This window comes from Diadema antillarum, unplaced genomic scaffold, assembly GCF_040938485.1.
Source record: "Diadema antillarum isolate AM-2024a unplaced genomic scaffold, OU_Dant_1.0 seq00000423_RagTag, whole genome shotgun sequence".
NCBI lineage: Eukaryota > Metazoa > Echinodermata > Echinoidea > Diadematoida > Diadematidae > Diadema > Diadema antillarum.
This window is the reverse complement of record NW_027271406.1, coordinates 1861038-1884334: the sequence shown is the minus strand read 5'-3', so window position 1 is coordinate 1884334 and position 23297 is coordinate 1861038. Positions and strand designations below refer to the sequence as shown.

Here is a 23297-nt window from a genome sequence, read left to right as displayed (position 1 = left end):
TACAGTGCTCTCAGTGAAAAATTCTAATGGAATTGAACTGGCCCTCAAATTGGCAATGGGTTTAATTATGCCTGTAATAGAAGACAGAAATTGTCTGACCCATGCCAAACCTGTATGTGCATTCATTCCTCCAACCAACCTCCACCAACAAGATCTCAAGTTTCATGCTACACACCCTATTCAAGTGGTAACAATGCTCTCCCTATAAGGTTACAAAGGTTTCATTAACAGCAATGCACATGAATGTACAATTGTACGTACTCCCACAATGGCAGCAATGTTTATCACAAAAGGGCTTTTTACACTTGTGTTTCTTAACCCCGGACTTTCCCTGACCCAGGACTATCGTTAGTCCCGTACCAATTTTTTCAGCTTTTTACACTCGCCAATTAGTCCCGTACTATCTCTTGTCCGGGGCTAAGGAGAAAACTGACCTTTTTACACTCGTATTTCTTAGCCCCGGACTTTCCAAACCACATGAATATTCATAATTACGCTGTGTACTGTACACGTACACGCACGCACCGGCAGCACTCGATTACCTCGTTTCTGATTGGTCAGTGAGGGTCGGACTTCGTCTCCGTCGCTTAGCCCAGGATTATTTTTTCGTTCTGTTTACACTCACTTGCTTGGCACCGCAATTGCGGTGCTAGCACCGCAATTGCGGTGCTAACCCCTGCTATTTTGCAGGGCCAGATAGTACCGTACTATCGGTGGGGCTAGCCCACTTTGGCAAAAACGAGTGTAAACAGAAAGTGGGCTAAGGATAGTCCCGTACCAACGGTGGGGCTAAGGCCCCCCCTTAGCCCCACCGTTGGTCCGGGGCTAAGCAAAATTTTACAAGTGTAAAAAGCCCTAAAGATCTACACTATTCTACATTGAGCATTTCACATAGACCATAAGAGTGACAAAAAAATAATACAGAGAAGTAGCCAAATGTCCTTTTGGAGATAGTGATTTTCTAAATTGAAAAAAAAAAGAGTGTTTGTACATTTCCATTTTATTTTCAGGGAAATGCAGTCAGATACTGCCGGGAAATTAAATACAGTAACACACAAGTGGTTTTCTATGTAGTGGTAGTACACTTTAAAAAAAAAAGAAGAGAGACTCATGTTTCAAAGTATTTGATATCATGATGCATTTGAGTTCATGATATCAACTTATCAATGATGCTTGCTAAAATAAATAAAAGCGATGTGATATCTTTCAAGTGCAAGATTTGGTGGAAACCACAAGAGGTTCAAGTGTAAAGATGCTACAGATCCTGGTTCAAGTATTCTTAAAGAGTATTCCTATAGATCAGTGGAAGAATCTAGCACCATGTTCCAGGTCAAAGTTCATTTTAGCAAATAGCCCCCCCCCAAAAAAAAAAAAATAAAATAAAAAATAGTAAAAATAAAATAAAAAACCTTCTCACATCTGAAATCAGTCACAAAACAATATTATGTGCATTTTCCTGTCATTGTGAAATAAAAATGTGTTCCCCTTTCACTGTAAAACCACAAAATAAAGAGACTATGAAAAACAAACAGGGAGTAAATTTCATGAAGTACAAGGACTGTAACATTTCCCTTGGTAGTATAAGTAATGTCATGCTGTCAAACAGCCAAGAGAGAATGAACAGTTTCACTTAAAACGCTGACTGCATAATCACAGAAGTTTGAGTGTGTGGTCGATGTGTTGTGCAAGAAACCGCTCTATACCCTTGTGACAGATAACTCCAGGATGTAAAGGCTACATAATATATCAATGATAATTCCTGCAAACATTATCTGACAGCCTTATTCTTGGCTCAAGTCTGTCTCAATTATCTATGGCCTCCATCATTTAGGTGGGCCATTCTAGAGTGCAAATCCTGTCTTTATTTTTGGCTAGGATGCAATTTAAGTTTCTTGTCCAGAGTCTGTTCTTGATTTGTAGTTTCCATTTCAACTCTTTGGGGGAATTCAGTCCATTTAATGCAATCTTACCCAAATAAAAACAAAAGTGAAAGTCTAAAAGCAGTCTGCTATTGATCCTTTGGAGTATTTTGCAAGAGGCCTTAAGTTGGGTTTGATTCCTGGCTAGTAAATACATCTTCCTTTTGGACATGCTGGTATATCCCCTCCATAGGCCTACATCTCAACCCAAATGCATACATGAAGCACAGAGTAATCCTGGAAAATAATGATACAGGGGCTCTGACAAAGACTAGAGCTAAATTCACAGTACCTACTCTTTGTGGGGGAAAAAAACTCACATCATTATCATCACAATATTATGATGATTAAACCATAAATTCCTCTTTCCACTAACCTGTGATCCCTATAAGATAAATTATTTCATTTGCTATTGTTGCTCAAAAGGACGAATTCGAAATATTATTCATTCAAGCAACTAGCCAGTACTCTGACAGAGTCAGAAAAAAGAGTGGATTGAATGAATGCAGCAATATCAGTAGAACATATCAGTAAAAGTTTGAGACAATCATAGTTTATGATGTCACACGTATAGAATGATATAAAGAAAATATGATGAGATGTCCACAAAATTTCATTTGTTAAGAAAAGTAGGGCCCCTACACATTCCCTCTACTTATCACTGACATATTTAACGGATAATATCCCCCCCCCCCCTACTTTCTGAAAGAGGCAAGTCAAGTAGTTTTTTTTTAATGCTACTAAAAAGAAGGTTTATATGTTAAATTTTCTCTATACATTCTCTGTATCATTCTTTGTGTGTGACATCACAAACTGTCCTGGTCTTATCATCAAGCAATGGCTGCACAAAACCATAACAATTCATAACTTATGAACGGATTGTCTGATTTTCCTCAAACTTGCATGGGTGAGTTCTGCTAATACTGCTGCATTCAATCAATCCACACATATATTTGGGCGAACTTGTCTCTTAACCCGTTGAAGACGAGTCCCGAGAATACTCGGGTAAGTGTCAATGGGAAATGCATGTTATAGCAAAATTGGTCCGTCCTCAATGGGTTAAAGTGAAGCTGCCTTACCTGGGGGACATCAAGCCAGTCTTCTGCCAGCTTCATGGCTTCCTTGGCATTCTTCAATGCATCCTTGGGGTTCCAGTCCTCCCAGTCGGGGCACAGACCTGGTGGAGAAAGGCAATGTCAGGCAGATCAGAGTGCAGGTTGGAGAAAGTGACCAGCTTGAGTCAGGTGTAAAGACTTAATTGGCTAGTGATATATCATATTTCACAGGACATGCAACATTCATCTCTCACCAACAACCATGACTGGATTGCATACAAACTAACTTTAGGGCCCTTATACACACAGTCATGATATTATCATATAGTTTGGTGGCATGCTCTTTGGCTAATTTCTGATATAAGAGAAGTTTCCCAACACATTGTTCATTAGTATTTGATTCAGTGAATACAGAATGCATATATGGGAACATATCAATAATAATTTGACAAAATTTACACTCTCTCTCAAATATTTAAGAATTTCTTTAAGTTGTGGTTAATTCTGTGTGACATCCCCTACTGATGAGAACATTACATCAATTTGTGATGTCACAATGGTAGAACAATATATAGAAAATATTACCTGCATTGCACAAAACAAAATTTCTAAGTTCATTATTTTATGTACCGTCGAATGACACAAGCCTTGATAGTAACAGTGAACTGAGGACAGCTATACAAAACAGACTGGTCTGGAGGTGCAACTATATATGTTCACTGAGCCCCAAGATGGCAGAGGCTAAAAATGTCAGATGTTATACAGCCGCAAAGCAATATGCACTGAATACAGCATCTTTCTGAATTTGAGCCTGACCTCCCAAACAAAAAGGGACAACATTTTCGCTCTTGACTTCTTCACTCTAGCAAACCATTAAAAAAAAAAAAAAATGGGAGAATTGAAAGCAGGAGAAAAGTCAAGAACAGGAAGTAGTTCATAAAAGAGGAGGACTTTTTTGTTACCAGGGGCAATAGCATCCACAAGAGCTCCAATGGCCTGTCCATCGTTCCAGTCCTTGTTGAAGTTGTTGATGGGCTTGTCCGGCACCTTGCTCTTGATCCATCCCAGCAGCTTGTCCTTGGGAGTCTGTTTCTTGCCCTCCTCCGGAGCTTCACCTTCCTCATCCCACATCGGCATGGAGATGGAGTAATGCAAGATGAGGAGCCATATCAGACCCAGGATGAGCTTCAGCTTGCCATCAACGATGTCAGTACTGTCTGTTGGTCAAGAGAGTTGGATGGGGATGAAAAAGAAGAAGAAAAAAATATTGATTTAAATTTGTCTTCGTGGTGGCTGATCTTAATTGAAGGGTATCGGTAGGGATCATGGACAGGAAAGTATGCAGAACTTGTGAATGTTTTAAGACGCCCTCAGTACAACTACAAACATGACGACATTCTTCTTGTGTCAAAATACTTTCATGTGAATTCCATGTCATTGAAGAGCTCATTTCAATTTTGCATCAATAATGACAGTATATAGTGAAAGAGTATGTGTTACTATATTGTTTACTTTCATTCTCAGGTCTCAAGCTGGTATTTTGTGGTGATTGGAAGGCTGTCAGAAAAAGGCAACATCCCTGATGTAACATTATATTGCAGCTAAGCAAAGAAAGGAGCTGCTGAAAGAATTGATGTTAACTTTTATCAACAAAATGAACAGAGTATTGTATTTGATGAGGTAAGATTAAGCTATTGAAATAGATTGGATACTTGTTATGAATGACTGTATTCAGTGAATTGTAGAAATGTAAGCATTATGTACCTGATATGAATTAGTATTTGTTTGCTTTTACCAGGCTGTCCACATGTGTGCATCTGGAGAGAGTTTCTCACTGAAAGCTTAATTGCTATTATGGGAGCTGAAATCTTGGTTGAATGGCAGATAGCCATCTTCTTAAACACATGCAATCTCTTTCCATTAAATGTATTTTGTTCATGAACATGACATCTGAAGAACAAGACAAAACAAAACAATTCCCCCCACAAGAGTAGAGCAGTACAAAAATAGTAATCTGATGGCATTTCAAATAGCGCTGATGAATAGCGGTGAACAACCTGCAGTTCAAACTTCAAGGCTGCCTCGTAGTGAACTCTGCTTGGATATTATTCAGTTCATGTGTGGAGACAGCATCAATATGGTCGAGGGCGTAGCTGTAAAGAAATCTCCCTTAGAGCATGCGGGAGCTAAAATAGACTGTTGTAGCTCCATGCTTAGAGCGAGCACTATTGAGTTGAAAAGATAGTCAAGAATGGTCATCTCTGCACCATCATTTCGGAATCTATGCATCACCATTTCAGCATCTCTTCAGCATATCTGTATTTCGATCACATCTACTACAGAGACCTGTCAGTTATTGACTGGAGAAGTCTGCTTCTGCCAAAAGGCAGAAACCTCTGGAGGTTTTTCCTTGCCAGACGGTTTGAGGGTTACGAATGCATCCTGTTCAATTTTCCTGCAGAAAGTCTCAACATCCCCAAAATACATTGTGTGCACTTTCTTCTTAGTCATTGTCTTTTTCTTCTTCTTCTTCTTCTCTCTCTCTCTCTCTCTCTCTCTGAGTCACTTTTTTATCTCAATTTAACCCGTTGAGGACGAGTCCCGAGTATACTCGGGCAGGTGTCTGGGAAATTCGTATTGTAGCAAAATCAAACCGTCCTCAACGGGTTAAACTGCACTTCAGCTTTTGTTTTACTGATATGGTTAAAAAAAATGTACACATTTTAGTACAGTATATCTTTCTCACATAATAGTCTCACATAGAATACTATACATTACACAAGTTTGTTATGATTATTTCTACAAAAACAAATTTTATAACCAATATTCTAGCAGCTGAAGTTATCTACAAATATTTATTTTTGAGAGCAAAAAAAAATGATGCTGAAAATATACTGTCAACATATCATCTGTATTCATACTACTGCAGTTTATAATTTTCACCAGGTTTGAGTAATTTTGTTTTCCCACTTGCTGGTTTATGTAACTATCCTCTACAATACCATCATTGAGGAAAATGTGTGGACAAGATAGAGTTCATTACATGAAATAAACTTTCTTTACTATGACAGCAAACTATAGCTACAGATACTGCTTGAGCATTGCTATATGAGATCTCTCTCAAAATGTTGTCCTCAGTTGCACCAGGCATACAGTGTAGACCCGACAGTGGCTCATGAGTCATCCGTCACAGAGAGTGAGGAGCAATTTGATGGAAAATCCTCATCAATTTACCTAAATTGGCCACGATTGTGAAGGGAGAAGGAAAGTGGCGGGATATACACTCATCCCAAAAATTTTCTGCCAGGCCCTTGGACATGATTGAAAAAGCTGGGCAATGCAGATATAGCGTAGTGGCCTAGTATGGGGTGTACTTTATGGTACAAGCCTACACATATGCACAGAAGATATTTAAGATGGCACTTATGATTTAAATGAATATGTTAAAAAAAGGAATCATAGGACAATTGAACTGCATTGTACATTAAATCATAATACTTTAATATATCAGATTTATTTCTATTGATATGGCTCAGTCTTCCTACGTGAACATCTAACAAATATACCCTTCCCTTTAGTATTGCTTGTAGTACTGTGCCTTATTTTGTTCACAATAGGAGTGGTCACATGTACTGGCAAAAGATCGTAAAGTTTATGATCCTGATCTTTTAAGATCTCGAAGTTTTGCCACTGTGACCACAAACTGCTCGTGGAACTTCTTGTGATACTTCTTGCGAAACTTCTCACTCAAACATTGATATTTCCAAGACCCCTGCTAATCTTCTCAATCTTTGGGCAGGGTGAATGTAAACAATGGAAACTTTGCAAAATTTGTCATGTGACCAGTCCACCATCTTTTTGTCAGTAGTGTATCCAAAGCAGCTCTCATTGGGATGTATGTGTGTGCACTGTTATGTCACAATCATCAGCTGTCAGACGGCATGCTCTTTCTTCTTTCTTGTACATGCGCATCAGTGACTCAAACTTTGTGAAGACTTCGCAATTAAACGTCATGATCTTTTGCCAGTGACCGCAGCTACAATGCGGTCACAAGCAACACTCCCTTTACCGGAATGGTACAGTCTGCTGGAAGTGGATCGAAGTGTACATATATATAAATAGCCCTGCTCTTCATCCCCAAAGGATAGAATAATTTGCACACATATAATTCCCTGGGTTTCTTTCATCTACGGAGAGTACAATTGATATCAAGATGCTATGACAGGAAAGTACACTGCAAAGAAGGGTGCTGCCATTTCAGTGTATGCCCTATCCCATGCAGGCCTGACCGCCATGGCAACAACTGTAAGCTAAACTCGTCTGTCGTCTGTCCTGTGACATTGCACGGTTTTATATTAGGTGTGGTTCTTTGATCTCGGTCTTTAGTTAGCCTGGAGAAACAGCCTGTCGGGTCACGACCTTCATTCACAGTCCACCTTGTGGTCTGTGCATCAGGATACACCTCTGCCCTAGTCACTGGGACGTGCTAAGTATGGACGCCCAGATTGTCACATTACCACCATGGCTTTCATAGCATTAGAGTGGATTTGGGGGGGGGGGGGAGGGGAGAGCTAAGAGGGGAATCAGGATCAGATAGGATAATGGGGCATATTTTGTGTGTATGAAACATTCTGTGATGGGGTTTGAAAGGCACGATGAAGGGAAAACATATTCTTTTGTCAGTGCTGAAAACGTCTATGGTCTCAGCTGCTAGGATGAGCATTAAAAAAAAAAAAGTTGCTTCACAGAGGGCATAGATAGATCCCCTCTGGTTCTGGATTTCGACCAATCATAAATTGTCTTCACAACAGCATGGATGCCAGAAGAGAACAAGTAGACAAGATTCAAAAAAGAGCACACAGGTGTGGGCACATTGTATGGTAGACATCTTGCTTCAGATACAAGTGTCTTTCCACTATCAGGCCATGAATACACAATCTGCTGTAATTTCACACTGTGCGGGGGATGTTGCTAAGTTGGATTAATTCTGCACTCAGTTCCATGAAATCTACTTTAGCTTTTGTGTATAAATGGTACAGATGAAAAGAACAAATTGAAATCACTCCATGTGTGGACAATATTGTCTCCCACCCCACGCTGACCCAATATCACAAAAGGGGGGAGGGGTGTAGGGCCCAGTTGCCTGTCAAAAGGTTGCATGCTCAATGTTTGGAGAAATATTACATAACAGAATGCAGTGCTCAGGAAGCCACAAAAGGAAGATGACCAGATCAAATGCCCCTCTGTAGATTTCAGCCTCACTTATCGGGTTTTTTGCTAGGAACTAGGAGTGCATAGTACAGGCAACCCTGTGGTATATGAGCAAGGAGGGTTATCAGCTATTCAAAATCTTGGCAGTCGGGGGAGGTGGGAGAGAAGTCCCCCTCCCCCATGCCCTACCCCCACCCCGTCCCCAGTCTCTGGTCTTAGCATGGTTCAATCATACTACACAGGTTTTGAATTGTGGCTACACAACTTAAATACAAGTATTTACATTCCTAAAAACAGACTGCAATAGGCACAAAAACCTTAGTGTAAAACAGGTCTGTCAATTGCTCAGTTAGTAGATGAGTAATGTTCGGCATTGTTGTTGTTGTGGTTGTTTGAGTTTTTCGGGGGGGGGGGGGTGTTTGTTTAATTTGCTTGTTTGATTGGCTTTGGTTTTACATCTTGGTTTCACATTCTCCACCTCCACCATCAATCTAGACATCCATTTGTCAAAGGGGACCTATGAATGAACAAATGAAAGCATGTCTCTCCTTACAGCAAGTGTTAAAAAACTTACTGAGTACGTCTGCTTTCAGTTACTGTATCATACGCCATATAATTAGCGAGTCCACATCTCCGCGAATCGGGACTTCCCGACAATTGCACGAGTAGTTAAATTCACAATCGTGGAGTACTTCACTAAATGGAGAAATGTATACGTGTGCGTCATATTCATATCCGGATCAGAGTCATTATTTTCATGTGTTGTTAATTTTGCGAATAGCACCCGACTCGCGAAATTCACGAAAATAAAAACCTCACGAAATATTCAGTATACAGTACTTTGCAATGTACATTTGATGCATTGAGATGAGCAACTAATTCAAAGCCATGTGCAGAACAAAAGTTTTGAAACCATATAGTATAATGGTATGGTACATTCAATATCATTCGTCAAAAGTGGGTTGAAGGCCTCCTTTTAGATTTTAAAGGATTGAGGGTGGGGCTAGCTGGCTAGAAGGCAGAACGCTCCAATTACTCAGCCATTAAATCATCATCAGTGAGGGAGGAGAGTTAGAGAGGGTAATCCTAGGCCCTTCTCTGCCACCATACTCACAAAGGTAAGCCATTAATGAGATACTTGGCCACATCCAGGAAACCACTTGGCCTGCTCGTGGTTTAGACATACAACTGATTACTTCCTCCTAGCAACAAGAAACAATGAATCAAGCACAAATCCAGGGGAAATCGGTAGTGAATGTGTGTGGGACGTAGAGCTTTGTATTATAGATAGAACTTTGTCACGCACAGTTACCTTGTCCTTAGTGACTAGGGCATTGTATTAAGCATGAATTACAATAACAATTTAATGGCATCATTACTGGTTCTCTTCAGAAAAATCATCACTATGGCAAACGGTAAAACACAATAAACTAAACATTACAAAATTACAACATACTGTAGCTAGAATTATTAGCACATTGTAATAAGGGGACTGCACTGGTATTCCTGTATAGCTGTACCTTCCATATATCTTTCAATTTATCAAGCAAGACCATATCTGTTACCTGCCCTTCATAAAGTACATTTTCTTCTCTTGTTTCATAGACAGATTTTTTTTTTTTTTCAGCAGTCAAGGACCATATTTAGTTGTCAATGTCTGTCGGTCACAAAGACAAAGATGTTCTCATGGCATTAAACTTATATCCAAGAATCAGGGCCATTCTCCTGGCTTGGAGTGCATCTGATAAATTCATACGAAGGGTCAGAAATTGTGGAGGACAGTTTAAATAGTGAAACAGGCATCACACTGTGGCATGCAGCTTGCGGTAGGACAGGAATACATGAAATCTCCCTTTCAGATGAGAGAGTTCTTGTATGGATATACGACTTTATGGATACAGCATGTTTTTTCCCATCTTTCAATAGAGCAGATTTTTCAGAACAATTTTTTGAGCATCATTTCGCACAATCATGCTATATAATATATCCATACATTTTTTTTTGCGTCTGAAAGCTCTCATGTATCCATACATTGTATAAGTAGGCGGGGCTTATTTGCAACACGTGCTTAGGGCCCGACCTCTACTACAGATGAGTCCAGCAAATAGTATAAACACAAAGCGCAAAGCCTGCAAAAAGTTTGTACTGCACAACGGAGATACTTGTACGAAAAATGAGCTTCCCACGAGAGTTCAACTGAGCACTCCCATACGATTATTAAATAATCGGGCGTTGCACCTGATTGGACTCGTATCAATATGTCGTATATATCCATTTGTCCTAAGAATACACAAGAATTTGATACATCTGAAAGGGGCCTAAGTGAGATGACAGAAGCATCCAGTCTACAGTTGCTGTGGTTTCTGCCTTGGCCTCTTATTTCCCTCAATAGAGTCTCTGTCCTCCCAGTGACTCTTTATGGGCAGGTTCCTTGAAAATGTCTGAAAATACACTTGACAGGAAATAATATGTCTGGACATGCAAAGGGGAAAAAAATGACACATGCATACTGTATGTCTTTTTCTGGCTTCAGACAGGGCTTGTTTCTTTATTAAGAGGGACTACATTCACACCCAAAGATTGCTTTTCCACACCTGTACATGATGTATCCTACATATTGCTGTTACACAGCTTCCCACTGTTCTTGAGTACTACCACATAATAGTAATACAGAAGACAAAGTGTTAACATATGAATCCTGTCTTCCAACGATATGATTCGATAGCACAGTAATCAGAGAGATCTATAGCTCACATCGTATTTCCAAATTATGCTAAAAAAGACACATTGTTTCATATTTTCCACGGATGAGAATTGGGCGATAACTGATCATTTCGTGTAAAATATACTTCATGTTCCAAAAATAGTTTGCTCACTGACAGCAGCAAGGCCACAGATAAAGATCTATCACTCAATGAGAGTTATTGCCGCTTCTCTTCTGAAAAGATTTCTTTTTCTCTCAGGAATCGACCTGCTTCATGGTAATAAAACATAAATGCCAACACTACTTCATTCCTGGAGTTTTGAATAATATGCCATGCTCTGCAGTCTGCCATTGACTGGTTGCTCTTTCCCCCTGTTCAGACGCAAGCCAGCTTATACCAAAACTTGATAAAGAAATGACAAATAAAGAATTATTGTATACATGTAGCTGACAGACCATTCAGACGCGAATCTCAACTGTTCTTGAAAACGTCGTATAGGTGTGCAGTTTCTCACTGTGCATGCTGTTATGGTCATAAGTGACAGGTATAGGGTCACCTTTCGTGTGCGCTCCAATTAAGCCCCGCCCATTTATACCGTTCTGTGGTCACCATACACTCAGATGCATAATGGACATGATGGCACGCTGATTTGTTATCAAGTTCTAGTTCGAAATGATGCTCTGACCGTTGTTTCGCTATACGTCGTTTCGTTAGTCAGCATTCAGACATACAAATTCATCGCATAGCTATACTGATATGGTATAGCTGTACTGTTCTAGTATAAATTTTTGCATCTGAACACCCTATTTTACTCCATTTTTGATAACCTTGCCCTGTCAACAACTGGACATGCACAATCTGAACTTGGGAGTATAATCATGTGCATATGCCTGTAATTCCTGTTGTGAAAGTATATCACATCATAGGACACAGTCTGCAAACGACCGTAGCAGCCATTGAAGTGTCTTTGAAAACCAGAATCAAACATCAAACATAAATTGATGAATAAGGCTACGGAAAAACAATCACAGCATTTGCTAAATGGCTGTAATGTCACATTTTGATGAAAGTTTTTGGAATATGAACATTTAGAGGATGATAGTAAGAAAATTATGATGGTGATAAAAGTATTACAACAATTATAATCAGCACCATCATCTTAGTATGGCCTACAACCATTTTACATTAGGAGTAAGAGGTAACAGGATACTGTCATGTGAGGGCAGTGGTAAATAGTTTGGCAATGGCATAAAAGCAAAAGATCAGCAATATCCTTGTTTATGATAGTTTCAGGGCCTTCCCTGCATAATGCTGATGAAAATGATAACAAAACCTGATTCCCTAGTTCCCAAATTTTCCAGTTGTTTGGTAAGGTAAACACGAGGAGGATTAATCTAAACTCTGCTGGCTGGAGTGCTTGGCAGCCAAGTAATATCCTGTCCTGCCAGTGCTTGTTATGTGCTGGATGCGTAGATCTACTTACATTTTGCTGTAAAGCCACTCAACAGAAATCTGTTCTGAGGGCTCAAAACCCCTAAGTATGCTGGTATGCTGTCAGTATGAGAAAATCAATCAAAGCAACAAATTTGCGGTGCAGAATTCTTCAACAGTGAGCAAAATATCGTGAATGGGAGGATGCAAACTGGACAAGACAGGAGCGGACCCACTGTCTGAAATGTCTGAATTGTGGTCAGTTGCAGAAAACATTTCTATCTATTGCCATGCATTGGAGTACCTCTCAGGCCCATTTCCTTTGCTACCTTCTGTCTGAAACATCCACTTCCCCAAGCACAAATGTTAGGCCCTATTCGACACATACAGTCAAAAATTCTTCCTGCCTCTAACTGGACAACCTTCCTCAATGCTGGGATAAACCTTAAATTTGTTGGATTCTGGACCAAACTGTGATTATTTATGCAAATAATGGCCTTGGAGCATAAAGAGTGATAGCGAGAACAGCAATTATCCCCCTCAGCAATTAACGCCACTTAAAAACACTGAGAGGAAATCCTTTCATTAGCTTTAAGGGTAGTTTAAGACTTAGTCTTTGTGTAGAGACCCCATGTAATGAAATTCCATTCTGAATGCATAAACTTCACCAAATTTCTTGATAACAGTAAACACATATTGAGATACATCAAGCACAACTTGTATTCAAAGCACTTTTTGAGGTGGCATGTAATGAATAGATAATATGCACATCTGCACACTTCTTAAAACTCTGAATGTCTTGTCACTGAAGCACATACAAGGGACTAGAAGTCTTACACTACACCACAGGCACACAGATTCTTCTAATCCCCTAGGTTGTTGTTGAGGAGTCAATTGGGGTCAATTTGCATATAACAGTGTTGTCAATAGTGATCTCTAGAGTGATGATGAACCCAGCTTGGAAGTCTAACCGATTTAACAGTAACAGGCGTAGGTGTGAATAATCACCATTCTAGCACAGGCTTACTACACCCGCTGAACTTGAACAGCATGTGTAAAGAAGAGAAAAGGAGACTGCTACTCAGAAACAGCACACACACTATCTTCACACAAAAAAAAAAAGGACAGAAAAGGTCAGAGAAAACATATGGATGAACAGCTCTAGGCACAAGGAGTGATCAGGATTCAGAGGAAAGAGGGAGAGAGAGTCACAGACACAGACAGACAGACAAGAACAATCAGTACAAAGAGAGACATACATACATACATACATACATACAGGCAGACAGATGTGGTTGAAGAAGGGCTTTCTTGAGAGACCTAGCCTATCTCATGCACTCATTCATAATGCTGTAAAACATGATATATTCGTGGCATGAAATTTTCACGAATTGGAGCTGACGGCCTTTTTCACGGCATGAAATTTTCGCAAACTGCCACTGGCATTCAATGCATAGAGTCAGGGATGCTAAGTTCAAAAAATTTTTATGAGTGAGACTTTCATGACTCAGCATCTCGGCGCGCGAATGTGCGTGCAAGCGAGGGTGTGGGAGGGGTTTTTCCTCCCTGTGGCCTCCCACGGTAGGGAGCTTTTTCAATTTTTAGCTCTTAATGGTGCGATCAGGTGCACACTTCAGTGATTATTTTTACTTATTTTGAAAGACAGAAGGGAAATATACCTTCAATTGCAACTATTACTTTAATCCTTTGAGATATGCTCATTATTATAGGCCTAAGCTGCAGACTTCGCCCGATGCGTGAGAAAAATGGATGCCATGCGTGAGATCGTGAGACGGCCCCTAAATGCTTGAGTCTCACTCAGAATGTGTGAGACTTGGTAGCTCTGATAGAGTATAGACAAGAACTTTTGCGTGCATTTTAATTTCGCAAATTTTGGCGCTCGCGAAATTCACGAAATTAAAGTGCACGCGAACATTCCTTGTGTTACAGTAGGCCTAAAGATTGTTCCTGACATACGTACAACCAAGGTGTATACTTCAGATACCATCTGAATGCATGGAAAAGAGACATACATACTCTAGCAAATAACAATTTATAGTGGTGTAAAATCCTCCCAGCAGCAATATCACATAAATTATAATGTTTATTTAAAAATTATGGCCTGCACTTGAATTACAATGTACGAATGGTGGAACCAATGTTCAAGGAGACCAGCACATTATTTCATTGGCGGAAATACGCCGGGGTAGGTTTATGATGCCAAGTCTGACATGAAAGATGTCTATCTGATAACCCTCGGTCTGCCTTCCATTGATAACCTGTAAATACTGTCTGTATACACTCCTTGACGTAAGCGATACTTGCCAGGAAGAGCAATAAATAATAATTAATTCTCCACACCTAGGTGAGAGCATATACATGTATCATTACAAGTCCCGATGCAACATCTCATTACACAAGGGAAACTTTTTAGTTTCACAAACGATATCTGCCCTGCACCTGTAGAGAGGCCTACAGCAAAGATGTAGGCGTGGAGTAGTCACAAACTCATACTCCTAGCTGTTCAGACAGGTCTTTGAGATAATCATTCAAGGCACATATATGGGTCAGCAAACACAGACAACAATGGGTCATGCACGACTGGTACAGAACCTTTCCTCTGGAAGCTGTGTGTCCTTTTGATGCCAGCATCGACATTATGGCTTCAGTCCTTGAATTGAATTGCAGTTGAGGGACTGACTAAATTGAAGTGACTCTCCCCAAAATAAGTCTCACATAGCAATCCCCTGGACAGAGTAGACAGAGGATTTTATAAAATGGGTCTACATCACAAGCAAGTATTGGAAGCCCTTGCTTACCGATAGACTCATTTTCAATGAAGGCAAAAACTTATATCCTTCATGTGACCACTGTACAGAGGGGCGGATCCAGGAATTCTGTAAAGAGGGGAGGGGCGCAAGTAATATTTCTGGTGCAACCTACGGGTTTCATTTAATTTTTTTCTTTTTATTTCTTTTGTATTTAACGAAAAATAAAGGGGTGGGCGCACCGCTTGCGCCCCCCTCTGGATCCGCCACTGGTACATGCAGGTCCAACAACTACAATGTAGGCCTATGCCATGCAGAACTTGTTCTATGATGAAGTTCTACATAGGCCTACTCCACATAAAACCTGGAAATACTGTTTTTAACTAGCCAATGCTGAGAATGACAACATCTTTGTGAGTCTTCACCAATGGATAACGTATCATTTAGTTTTCCAAACGCCTCTGTCAGATTAAAAACAAAACAAAAGTAAAATAGCCTCATTGAATGGAGACTAGTGAGAGACCCAATATCTCTCATTCTCTGGCCAGTGTCACATTTTCAAATACTGATTTGACCTTTATAGAATTGACCTGTGAACAAGAAGAGGTACAGTAAGCCACTACACTGTCTGGTCATGGAGATACGTCATGATCTGTGTGGGAGGAAAGAACTAGGCAGGTCCAGTTACACATAATGAGGTGGGGGGGGGGGGGAGAGAAGAGAGGTGGAGGGGACTTTCTTGCTCCCTTGCATGCTGGACATGCTTTTTAAAGCACTTTTTAAGGATTGTTATTGACAAAAACTGTGGTATCCATGGTAGTAGGAGAAAGCAACAGTCACTCAATCAATTGAGAGGACTTCAGTTATTGTCATGGTTACCCATACTGGAATTATTGAAATTTGCTACAATTATACATTATAAAAGATGGAACCCTGATTCTACCAATATGCCATATCACCTGACACACACAAACACCTTCTCTCATCATTTTTTCCGCTTTTTTGTTGTACTTTCGCTATTTCTCTCTCCATCTCTACTCATCTGAACACACAAAATGCCCCAACACAGGGATGTTCTGAAGTGATCGAATGCAATTGAAGAAGTAATTCAACTTGGTGTAAATAACATCGTGCAGAGAGCAGTAGGAAAATATGTCACAATAGGACACAACATTTATGATTTTCACAAAATTAGAGTACACTTATATTGAAAAGTTCTCTTTATAACGTGTGTCAACATCATTTCATTTTATCCATCTATCGCTACTAAAATGTAGACTATGTCTGTTCTCATTACTATCCCAGGGTTCCTATCACTATTGTGAGAAACGAGTATGGCAAGTCTTTTCACTTTTTTGCTTTTCACTTTTAGAAGCACTGCTGGATGATTTTTCACTGTTTCATTCATACAAACTATCAGAGACATTGTTGCTCAGATTTAGATTTTTTTTTCAAACTAGAAACAATGCTGGTGAGAGAGGGAAGAGTGGTTGAAAATGCCTGTGAGGCACAAGTTCAACTCTTGGCTGCCTGCTGCTTGATGGAGTATGCCTGAGATCAGGTGACCCACGGTTCCCTTGACCCTTATAAACCAGTCATCAAACTGTCTGTCTCAATCAACCCTTCATCCGCTCAATGAATGCGGACTTTAATCCTGGAACATACTGTATCCATGCACCAATCTGAGGGGGAAATTGTCAAGTCCATCACAATGCTCTGTTCTATAGGTTACATAACATGGAGCAGAATCTTGGGTGTCTAATACAGTGTATGTTAGCAATTCAAATTCCACATTTGTTCATTTTATTACTTATCAAGCAAACTGTATGATATTCATCAATTTCATTACAATCTGAATTCATGTCCAAGAGTTGATGGAACAGAAACTTATCCATATTCTTATACCAGCAATTTTTGGTCACTCTAACCTGTGTTAACATACATACGATGTACATTTGTAATTGGTGTGTTAGGATTATAAATGTCATCAGAGAGCACTCCATTATCAAACAAACAAAAAAAAGACAGCTGGAAACATCTAGGGTGCCTACCCATTATTCCTGTTATGACAGAGTTTCCTATTAAAGTCAACCCCACAGGGTGAAGTGACATTAAGGCGTGTTTTATTCATGAATGATATCTGAGCACGTCTTATTCGCCTTGCTCATGAATGCATTTCCACCTGATCTTTCACCTTGAACCCGAAGGCGGAACACAACCAATACCACTGTTGGGAGATGGCAGAGATAGTGCAGGTGTTCTATACTATCACATATCATTAAACTCTCACCTACATCTGCGAGTACGTACATTGTAGCATATCACTTACAGCTGGATGCAGGTAGCTTCCATGCTATTCTTGATACACATATCTACAGTGAGGGAATAAAATTGTAATGTTCCATTCATAATTTCAAGTTCTTTTGTAAACAGAGCAGCTAACCTTCACAAAAACATCAATCTTCATTTGATACGATCTATGACACTGCAGAAACACTTAAAATGAAATGCACAGTTTTACCGACCCACTGAAACAGCACAGAAAACTGCATGATAGACAGTGGATAGAAATGAATGAGAAATGAATGGCAATAGTATACCACGTAGGCTTGACGTAACATTTCTCCCATAGCTACCCGTTTACTACAGCTATGTCTTTCCCACCATACATAAGAAGTCAGTGGCAGCCCAAGGCTATGATACACAATTAATATCAGTGTAGATAATGCTCTGATATCAAAGGTAGACACATAGACTTTGTGTATGAGAGAGAGAGAGAGGGAGAGAACCACCTGCAGAGACAATTTCATCGGTTTTGTTATGCAAATTATACTGGGAATCCTTGGCTGAACGCACCTCACTGCCACAGAGCAGGCAAACACTGCGACATTGTCACCTGGCCTTCATTCAAGACCTCTGAATGGTTTACAATCTATTTTTAATCAAACATATAATGTAGAACCCAATTTAATAACATTCAAATATCACTTGAAGCACAAGCATCCTCGAGGCTCAACTCTTGAACTAACTGAATGTCAGACAACCCATAATTAAAAATAGAAGGAAAGGCTTAGAGCAAAGGTTGGTTTATTGCTGAGAGGAATGATATATTTACAATTAGGGCCTACATGAGCTGAAGATCACGAATGCCAGACTTTGAGCTATAGAACTGCCACCTGCTCATTGCTGCACCCATCACAATGCTGTATTCCGCCGTGAATTATGGTCAGGTTAAATAGTGGGAGACACAGCGGGGTTCAGTAAGATATAAATGTCACTGCATGCTACAAAATATAGACAACCTTTTCAGGAATCCAGGTAGTATGTTGGCTTGACATTTGAGCGAGAGCATACAGAAAATAATGAGTACTTGAGCCCACGCATTTAAGAGAGTGAACACACAAGGGTTTATGATTTGCAAGCAATGATTGAATGTTGAATACCCCAAAATATATAAAGTGTATGCTACCTTTTATCTTTTTACATAAACAGCTATAATGTTTACAACAGAAAATCATTTTGGGTAATGAAGAAATAATACCGGTAGTTGTTTTGTTGTTGTTGCTGCTGGTGGTGGTGGTGCTGGTGGTGGTGCTGGTGGTGTTTTTTAAAAATACATCCACACTGAGTGTATAAACGGCTCTTCACAGGGTTCATACGCAAAATATTTTGTGAAGTCTTTATTTTCATGAATTTTGTGAGTCACATGCTATTCGTGAATTTAAAAACATATGAAAATATGAATTCTGATCCTGAACATAAATGTGATGTGCACGCAAACATTTCTCTGTTCAGTACTATAGGTCTACTCCAAAATCATGAATTCAACGACTTGCGATATTGTCGCAAAGCACAAATGAACAGATAGGGCCTATAGGATAGAATTCTTTCCTTTCCTTGACATGTACAAAGATTACGGAAATTTCTTGTTTTTGTTAAAACATCTTATGTGAGAAAGTTGACCTATCAAACTTACATATTATAACATTTATAAGAGAGTCACTCAAAGCCTATAATTTGAATTACAAAAACATTAATCTGATATTCTAGTGTACAAAATAATCACCCTTGTCCCATATGGGCACATTAATGTTGTTGATCTTATGAATGACTGTAAGTTTCACATGTGTTCGTTTTTATGGCATGCTTTCTATCCCAACAACTTCACATACTTCCCAAGCTACAGTACAAGGTAACGACACAACTCTGATATATACGTGATGAACATGCTTTAAAGAAACTGATGTCATTCTTACTTTAACCCGTTGAAGACTAATTCCGAGCCTACTTGGGCAGGTGTCTATGGGAAATGCATGTTGTAGCAAAATGAGCCCATCATCAACGGGTTAATAGATCACAATGAATTGCAAGAATTTTTAGATGAATTTCAGGGAAACACCATTTTTTGGTCACCGAGTACATCACCAAAATTGCAGAATCCCCACCGTGGTTAGCCTGGAATCCCCTACCCACCCATCTTACTGCACCAACCATCAGCATGACCTGAGTGACCTCAGGCGACCTCAGGAATTCCAGACTCTATGACATCACAATTGTGGGAAATCTCCTGAGTGACACTGTGTAGGGGGGCCTTCCAGCATGCTTAGTGTGTTTTTATCACCAAGGTATGCTGACAGTCTACCACAAGGGACACGCCCACCTATAGAAAACTTTTCTACAACTAGTCCATTGAGATTTTTATCTCCACAAGATTTACAAGAATTCACGTCTCTGGAGTCATATATATATGCCAACTGGTTATATTCCTGTACTTGTGCTAGATGTCACAAAATTTTGGATCGCAATATACACAAAAATTGCAGCAGATACAAGTCGTAATCTCTCTTTTTTCATTCAAGCCGCTTTATATGCAGTTGTATGCAAAATAAAAGCTTGCGACAAAATGATGATCTGTTGATGATTAATGGTCCAATTGTGTAGTCCATTCTCTTTCTCATCACTTATGATGCTGATTTCTTCTACTCACTCTGATTTCTATCATGTTGGATATATGATTGTATTTTCTTATTGCCATTCATGCGGTAGAAGTTAGCTACATTTGCACACATAGTTGGATGCATTAATGTTTCATGTGATAAACTAATTCAGATTTTCTCCCAATAAAATACTTTATTTACTGCCATAAATCCAGTTTCATCATCATATACAAAATAATACAAAGTATCTGTACAATAGTAATACAAATAGAAATATAACTAATACATTCATGTTACCCTCTCTAATTAAGATTGGAGCACGGACCACTTGCAAACCAAGATCTAAAAAATGCAAGCATTATTACCCTGCCCAAATTACCTCTATTGATCAAATAATGATTTGAGTGGTATCCAATTTCTGTGCCAGTGAAAACAGCTGCAAACAATCAGTGTTTAGAATTCGCCACCACATCTGTGACGCAAATACTTCCCACACATTGGCAACTTCCGTAATGAGCTCTGGCAGACAATGAGTTCAGAGAAGTGGGATTTCATTATCTGACTCACTTTGTATTTGGCTGGTTGGCAGTCACATCGCTGCTAACAAGGATTGGAATGTGATTCCGGAGGAGAAGGGACTCCCAATATTTGTATTTCTCAAGCTATGTGTCTCCCCAGGACCTTACTCCAGTCAGTCCTGTACTGGCCGATGGGCAAAACGGACTGGAATTCGTGCCCCCCTGTCATGGGGTCACTGGTCACAAGAACTCAGGTCTTGACCACATGCAGTGTATCCAGATCAAATTTTGCCCCCCATAATAAATGATATGAAGGAAACCAGGGTCTCAACAAGAGTGTATTTCTTTGGGCTATCCATAGAGGAGGCTATAAAACAGATGATTTAGAGATCCAATCATTTCTGTATCACTCAGAAGAAAAAAAAGACTGTCCTACACCATTATGGTGGCTCAACACTTCATTCATATTTGCTGGGGGGGGGGGGGGGGGGATAAATAAATGACTGACTGACTCAAACCAGAGTCAGGTACACAGTCTACAGAGATGATCATTTTTATCTCAGCGAAAACATTTGTTTCCCGTTCATCAGTCTTCAGTTGAGTCCTCTAGGCCTTGCATAATGTGGCAAGTTTACCGGTACATCATTTTCTGTACATTGTTATACACACTCTATTGTATAACCAATTCGGGACTACTTCCCCTGCTGTGGTAATGAGAATTAAAAACGTTGACTGAATTTCTTTTTATCCCTTTCATGATTTCTACTTAGAACCTGCAGTAAATATCTATTCTTTTTTTTACTGCTTACTAAAGCCTTGTGACGTTTTAGAGAGTTTTTATTCTGATGCTTGTCATAAATCAGTTGTATGACTAGTAGGCCTACCCATCAATATTTCTCAATGATACCCTTGAGTATTATGATCCCTTCTCTGTCTTAGTATTAAATATCAATGATGAATGGATATCATGACTATCATTACAGCTAAATTTAATATGGAAACTGATAGAGAAAGCTGCATAATACACTTTCCAAAGTTATTACTACCTCTTACTGTTGGCAATTCAAAGTTAGCTTACAAAAAAAAAAAATAGAACATCTTAAGAAGAGTGATCACTTTTAAAAATCGAGAGTGCAACTACAGCAAAATGTTTTGGGAGGAAGCTTAACTATACTGTCCTATTCAGGGAAATACGAATGGCATTTGTTGTTGTTGTTGCTTTTTCCTTGCTGGTGAAGTGCTCACTCTGAAAGGTCAAAGGTATGGTTAAGTTACAACTGAGGTATGAACCACGGGAGATGAACAGCTAGAGTTACAGTAGCTCACCTTCCACAAAAATGCCATTTCTACTTTCGTTTCAGCGTGACTCATGTCAAGAATGTGCTTGCTCTGGTGATGTCACTCTTTAAACATTTTTCAGTTTACCTCTACACCACCTACTACCACCATCCCACCCCCACCCCACCCCCATCATCATTACCTTTTCTTCCATAGCCTTTACATTGAAGGATGGGTACACCCACAGTAGTCTATGGGTGTTTGCAAACTTTCTTAATCAGTGCGCAGTCACTGTTGACCGAGCGGATTTTCTCACTTCACTCAGCCAAGGCAGTCAATATTGTCATTTCTCATCATCAATGCTCAGATAACATACAATGTATGTCGGAAATAAAACAAAGTGCTGGCCCTTTTCCCTTTAACCCAGAATGGCTCCTACGAACACGATGCTGCACATGTCATATCTACAATAGTATAGGGAATTGTCTTCCTACCATGTAATGAGTTAAAGGAAAGATCAGATTTTAAAATAGAAACCATGTTTAGAACTTATCCTCTGCATACTCTCCACTCATCTGAACACGTTGGCCAATATGATGTACAGCAAAAAATCCTCAAGAGATAACTGATCACAGGAACATTATGACACTGTTTTCAGTGACTCTTTTATCTTCTTACCTTTTTTTTTTTTTTTTTTTTTTTTTTGGTGCGGGGGGGGGGGGGGGGGGGGGGGATCAGGGTTCAGCAATCACATCATTCTGCCTTGAGAGGACACAGAATAGTCAGGCAACATGTTCTGCCTACGAATAAGCATCCAGTCTGACAGGTTAATAGTGAAACCTTTTGAAAAAGTATTTTCACCCTACACATCCTACAACAAGTAAACAAGGTTATATCTTTCTTCCCTTGTGGCATATCTGCTGGGAATACAATTCTATCAATACTTCCTGTTATTCCCTCCTTAGTGTGAATAACCAGGGGGGGGGGGGGGGGGGAGATAAATTGAAAATCTATGATACATGAGAATGATACAAACTAGCAGTTCTGAGAAGGAAGACGGGATGCCAGTGTCACAAATATGTGTTTATGCAACCCAAAACTTTGTAAACTGATCAGAGAATTTTTTTGACATTTTTTTTTATATAGGCCTATATGAATGTTTTTAAAGTTACATTGTGAAATCTGAATATGGAAGGATAACATACAGATTTGATGTCTACTTGGAGAACATAAGAATGAAATATATATAAATCTGTTTGAATCATGAATTTTTTTTTTTGAGCTTCACCAATGATGACAGCCTGCTTTATCAAATTATACATAAATATCTGAATACAGTGATTATTCAAAGTCTACATCCTGTCGAAGAATATGGCTTTAGAAACGCACTTTACTACCAAGCATGACAAACATAGATTAGTTATCAGACACAAGTAATGGCAAAGAAAACATACGACCACAATTAATTGGAAACT

At 39.5% G+C, this 23297-nt stretch overlaps 1 protein-coding gene across 6 annotated transcripts in view; it reads right to left on the bottom strand.

Annotated features, from left to right (window-relative positions):
• The window catches only part of LOC139732447 (filamin-A-like), a 189353-nt gene that overhangs the window by 84316 nt on the left and 81740 nt on the right, over window positions 1–23297 (bottom strand). For all 6 annotated transcript variants that reach the window (XM_071643307.1, XM_071643305.1, XM_071643310.1 and 3 more), the window contains 2 exons: window positions 3937–4191; window positions 2999–3096 (listed from right to left, as the gene is read on the bottom strand). In XM_071643307.1, the coding sequence (XP_071499408.1) occupies window positions 2999–3096; window positions 3937–4191 (353 nt within the window). The remainder of the gene's footprint in view (window positions 1–2998; window positions 3097–3936; window positions 4192–23297) is intronic.